A 6,199-nucleotide genomic window follows, 5' to 3' on the forward strand; every position below is an offset into this window, starting at 1 on the left:
GGGCCTTTAGTCCCGGTTGGTAACACCAATCGGGACTAAAGGTCCCTCTTTAGTCCCGGCTCAATGACCCGGGACTGAAGGTTCCACCTTTAGTCCCGGGATCGTTGTCCCGGCGCGGTAACCGGGACTAAAGGCCGTTACCGCCCGGGACGACAAGTCCATCCTGTAGCAGTGGTAATAGAGTTTTAGCAGGCACGCCATCCACTTCTGCCACTGAAATCGGCACCATAGACGATAATTCCATGATAACCATTTAAATATCCACTTTACATTTGAGTCAAGAAAAATGAGTAAAAAAATAGCAACATCACGTAGGGCGTTTATAACAAGAAAGAAACAAAATTACATACAGTAGCTTTTATTTAGATGATGATCAAGACCAATAGAGACAGAAGCCTGACAGCAAACATCCACAACAATCAGGAAGCAGCAAGCATTTTGCCATGGAAAAATAAACGGAGAAAGATTACGAAAATGAACTAGCGACCTTATCAAACCAGTTCTTCTCCGATGATGTATATTCTCAGTGGATGGAGCCAAGCTGATGTTTACCATGGAAGTGGACGAAATCGTGGCATTAGAAGTCCGTGGAGCACCGCTATTGTTTGCTTCCCGGCTTGGAAGCTCTTCCCTCTGCAGCCTCTCCGAGAAGGTCTCCATCCCCATGTAGAACATGAGGAGCCAGACGTAGGAGAGGAACTCTCCGCCTGAGCCGAGAGCCTTGGCGTGCAGGTAACCTCTGCATCTGCTGGCGGAGAAGCATAGCATCTCCACCCAGACTCCCTGGATCACCTTCCACATCTTGTCATCACTCATATTCAGTAACACTTGGGCAAGATCCCAGGCTTTGTCGATGAAGTTTTCTCTGTCGTTTGACCTGTCCCGCTCCCGCAACGTCTCCATAAGCCCTTTGTCTAGCACCTGCTGGCAGCAGCCGCAGCAGCTGCGCTGTGGATTCAGATTGTTGTCCCCGAGGATATCCTTGAGCTCATTGTAGGCTGTAGTGAAGAGATTGCTCCTAGTCCCAGGCAATAGCATCTCAGGATTCACAAACAATAAGTACATCATGTAGTTGGACATCTGCATGCACTGGACAGCTTTACATTCCAATCCTTGGCTACATTGATATTTTTTAGTCCTGGCTGGAATAAGTGGGGATATAAAAAATCTCAGAAACTCAATCAGAATGTCCCGTGTTGATGGGACTTCAGCAGAGGCACATACTTTTATATGCTCTGAATATGGGCTGGACAGGAAGCAGATATCCGTGGCGATGTGCCAGAGGAGGACACTCTCATCGAATGGCCCCTTGATGCTCCAGCCCAGCTCGTCTTCATAGCCCTCAAGTGCCCGCTGGCCCCTGTTGTCGTTGAACTTGCGGTAGCTAACAGGGTCATGTATTATCTCCTCCTTCCATCCAGCTTTGAGGTATTCAAGAACTAACTCTGTGAGCCTGTCGGACGAGAAGCAGGGCTTCATGCACCAGTGTTGGTCGAGGAAGTCCTTGCATCCACACTTGCTCGCAATCCAAACCTTGTTTCTGTTGTTTTTCTCGTGGGCAAAGTATCCCATGAGGTTATACTGAGCGACCATCCCTGGCCTCTTTTCCTTCTCCCCGACGTAAAAAGAGAAGCTTTTTTTCCCTCTTTTGGACGCAACGTAACCATCAAAACAAAGGGAATAGAACTCTAGCACAGCGGTGCAGCAGAACAGAGCGTATGTGATCTTGACATCGGTACCACTGTAAGCTTCTCTGTGACTATGGTGGAAGAGACCGATGGCTGCCCAGGGTAGCACCATACGTGAATCCTCTATCCTACCGCGATTAAAGATTGATGATAACTTCCCCGAGCTAGGTTCCTTTAGTTTGGTGTAAAGAAAGATGAAGGCAGTAGCTAGTTCTTGTCGCACGGAGTCATACACCTTTTCCGCTCCCTTTTTGCCGCTACTAGTGCTAATAAGCACCCAAAAACATTTGAAGATACTAAGCCGAAGAGGATACGGAGAAGGAAGGTCCACAAATAGCCGACGTGCCTCACCGTGCAGTATCATGTTGACATTTTGTTCCTTTTCTCTCCGTTGCCGACGATCCTCTTGGGATAACTTCACCGTGTCAGTTCCATCTTTTTGCTCTCCGATAAAGGCCACCGCTCCTTTCACAAACTGATGATGCTCCAACGTCTCACATGCATCATTTTGTTTTCCTGTCCATTATTATTATTAGGATACTACTATAAGCCAACATACGTGAATACGGCCGGAGATGAATACGTACCATGCAGCGCATCCCCTCCAACCTCCTTTTGTTCTTGGGCAGAGACCATTATTCCCGCTCGTCCTTGTCTTTGCAACACGTACTCCTCGAGGCGTTTCATCTCTTCTGTTGTGCTCTGAGCAGAAGGGGAGCTGACGAGGCTTTTAAAGCTGGCCCTCTTGAGAGCCAATGGCTTGGCGAAGCATTTGAGGACCCCAGGGACGAACAAAACGATTGCTGCCTGCAGCAGCCTCTTGTCACCGCCTGACCACGGCCAGGATTTGCAGAAGATGTAGATGGCCACCGTGACCTGAGACACCGCAGTGAGCAAGTGCCGGCTCCACAGCTCGTTGTCCTCGATGTTGTAGGCGGTCATGCCGTCATGTCCGCCGAGATGAATGAGGAGGATGGGAGCCCAGACCACCTCCAGCGTGCTCTTGCTTCCACACTCTTGATACCTGTGGCGGTTGAAGAGCGTGGCAAGAGCATATATCGCGATGGCATCGCCGCCAAGGTATGCCAACCACATTAAGAACCTGAACCACCCTGGAATGGCCCGGACACGCAGATAGGTAAAGATTAAAAGAAGGAATTGGATGACAAGGCTACTGAGGACGAGGACTCGCATCTGCGACTCCTCCCACCAGTGCACAGCACTCGCGAGACCACCCATCTCTCTCCTCCCTCTCTCTCTCTCTCTCTCACAGAGAAAACACACGGGGGATGCGAGAGATGGAGAAGTGATAGATCCAGTAGAGGCTCACCCACTGATATATATATATATATATATATATATATATATATATATATATATATATATATATATATATATATATATATATATATATATATATATATATATATATATACTTCAATTATCATCCTTTACTGTTGCCTGGACAGCTGGACAGAGAATAATTATCCTGGCTACAGTAGAGTGACTGTATATTCCTTTTGCGCTGTCCTCCATCGCGCACAGATAGTATCCTTCTGGATATATTCTTTGGTATGGTCTTCCACGCCCAGAGCCTGGTTATTAAAATTTATACAGCAGGGGTACCTTCTAACGAGAAGCGAACTCGGAACTCAAAATTCGAATTTTAAAATTCTCGAGTTACTATTCACAGCACTATTCAAATTCAGATTTACTATTCAAATTCGCGGCTACTATTCAAATTCGCGTTCACTATTCAAATTCGGGATATGAACAGTGCCCGAGCACTCACCGGGAGTGGCTCAACCACTTCACTATTCAAGGCAAGCGTCGCTTTCACGAGCAAATATTTTATGCACGCTGGATGAGCGAGCGCGCGATTAGTGAATATAAAATTGATATGTCGCTTTCGCGATTAGCTAATCTGGTGCTTAGTGAATATGCTTTATGCGGAATATTTCTAAGGATCTTCTGCAGGCTGGCGAGACCAAAAGTTCAGCCGGTCGTGCGTACTATGCTTGTGACAGTCCTACTCGATACTCACCGTATGCATCACTAACTTGCTTCAGAACTAGACTAACCCGGTCTACTCCCTCGCTATCCCCAGCCACGAACACATAGGACTCAGGCTCTATCGTCTCCCCAGGCAGTTCCACCCAAGGGGAACACTTCTCTGCGCACACAGGGTTCTCTACAAACGCCGCTATCAGGGCTAACACGAGAACAACACACGCAGAGGTTTCTCCTCTAGGGTCCCTAGCATAGAGACGTCGCCCCATATAAACGAGCTTAAAGGAAGGCAGGGATTCAAACGGAAAAGCTTAATTCATTTTCACAGAGCAAGCTTACATACGGCTTTCCCTTTCGGGAAACCCCAAGCACTTAGCACAAACCTTAGGGATTACCTTACAAGCTCAGGATGATCACGGGGACCTCCTTTATTCTCTAATTTACAAAGTGGAGTAATACAACGGTAGTGGAGTATTACTATTCGTGGTGGATGATTCTCAGAGAGCTTCTGAGATCATGTCTTCATGTGTATGTGTGTGGGTGGAGAGTTGGTGGAGTGGGTGGTGGATGAGAGTGGGTGTCTGAGGCTTCGGTGGTTGTCTTCCGCTTGAGCATTCGATGATGGTCTGGTATTCGATGATCCATGAATGAGCCCGGCGTCTTGTTTTATAGCACGGAGGGAGTGTCCTTCATTCTTATCGTCTGAAGGAGCAAGCCTTATCGTCAGACAAAGCCTTCGAGGCGAAGTCATCGTCTGAGGTGCCTTCGTGATTAAGGAAGCGGCCGACGTCTTCAATTATCATCCTTTACTGTTGCCTGGACAGCTGGACAGAGAATAATTGTCCTGGCTACAGTAGAGTGACTGTATATTCCTTTTGCGCTGTCCTCCATCGCGCACAGATAGTATCCTTCTGGATATATTCTTTGGTATGGTCTTCCACGCCCGAATGATTGATGTTGCAAACATCAAATCAAGGATAGGCATGCGGTATTAACTCCATGGCATGTATTATTATCTCTTCCCCCGGATAAATTGTTGATAAACCTTATCAACATAAGGAGTATATTTCTTGTATGAATATATTAATATTGAACTGAGTCTATATTGATTCTTCAATATTTTCTTCTCGTTGTCCATTTCTTTAGGTTGCCATATTTCATACCAGGACAACAACTCACGATATTCTTTTCATCATATTGAAATTTAATATTCTGGTCTTTGTCCATGACCACGGATATCCAACATCTCATCATCATTATCATCGTCATCAGATATCTGTATATTCATTTTTGAGTCGTAGTCTTTCTTAATATTTTCTTCATAGTCTTTCCTTATATTTTCAAATTTTTTATTTATTTCATGTCTTACTTCTTGTAAGACTTCTTCTTTTATATCTTTCTTCAATAAAGAAATTCTTGCTTCAAGTCTTTCTTTTATTTTTTTCTCAAGAACTTCTTCATTCAATGATTCTGTGTCTCTTTTCACAACATCTTTATATGTGGATACCCTTGAAGATCCTTCTTCTCTTATATTAACACCTGGCAAATTTATCTTCACATCTTTTGCCCTTTTATATTTTTTGAATATAATCTTTTGCTGCTGGTTCTATGAAATAATTTACTCCCAAAATGCTTCTTGCATATGAGAGAGCTTGATCAATATCTGAATATTTTTTCCATGATACACCTCCATCATTTTCTCTTTCTACCTGTTGAGCTATAATTGATTCGAATGTTACATATATTCCTGGTGTCTTTCCCCTATATATAACATATATTGGTCTTTTCTCTATATTGACAGATGATTCTTTCGGTTGTATCTTTCCATTGATCATATGAAAATATTCAGCCAAACTATTTAATATTGCTAGCATATATCCTTTATCTTCTCTTTTATTATTATATTGGAACCAGAAATTGTCTAGAATGCATTCTTGTATATCATCTAGAACAATATGGTCTCTAGGTTTGAATTTATAAATATTAGGCGGAAATATTCTTAACTTATTATCAGTTCCGAAATTGAAACATTCACCCCCAATAGGGCTTGTTCCTTTCTTCATTCCTGCAAAATAGAAGCTCATGAAAATATATCAGGCAATGTATTATCTTTGCCTTTTATATGTTCAAATATTACTTTATATCCGTTTCCAGTAATAATATCTTCAAATAGAACCCATCTCCTAGTTGAACTTTTCTTACTATTGACTTTATTGTAGTATCTGCATATAGCTTCACAGTCTGTCCTAGCTGTGAACTCTTTAAATCCTAGATATAGTCTAAAAGCATTTATTGCATTTATAACAGCCAAAATTTCTCTATCCGTATTGTTTATTGCTTTTAACTTGTATTTTCCTGAAGCATACCTACATATTTGTTCTTCTAACTTTGGAGAATATTTGTGTGGTTTTGCTTTAATATTGCACCCCATCCTAACTTAGATGCATCTGTTTCTATAATGAAATAGTTATCATCTAAAGGTAACTCTAGGGGTTTTAAAC

At 43.2% G+C, this 6,199-nt stretch overlaps 1 protein-coding gene across 1 annotated transcript; it reads right to left on the reverse strand.

Annotated features, from left to right (window-relative positions):
• Positions 1 to 342: 342 nt before the first annotated feature.
• LOC136506914 (uncharacterized) lies at positions 343 to 2,927 on the reverse strand. The gene is made up of 3 exons (XM_066501800.1): positions 2,276 to 2,927; positions 553 to 1,688; positions 343 to 396 (listed from the first exon to the last, which is right to left on the reverse strand). Exons 1-3 carry the CDS (start codon positions 2,925 to 2,927, stop codon positions 343 to 345), a joined length of 1,842 nt encoding a protein of 613 aa, XP_066357897.1.
• Between the last annotated feature and the right edge of the window lie 3,272 nt (positions 2,928 to 6,199).

This window comes from Miscanthus floridulus, chromosome 15 (genome assembly GCF_019320115.1).
Source record: "Miscanthus floridulus cultivar M001 chromosome 15, ASM1932011v1, whole genome shotgun sequence".
In the NCBI taxonomy this organism is placed as follows: Eukaryota; Viridiplantae; Streptophyta; class Magnoliopsida; order Poales; family Poaceae; genus Miscanthus; species Miscanthus floridulus.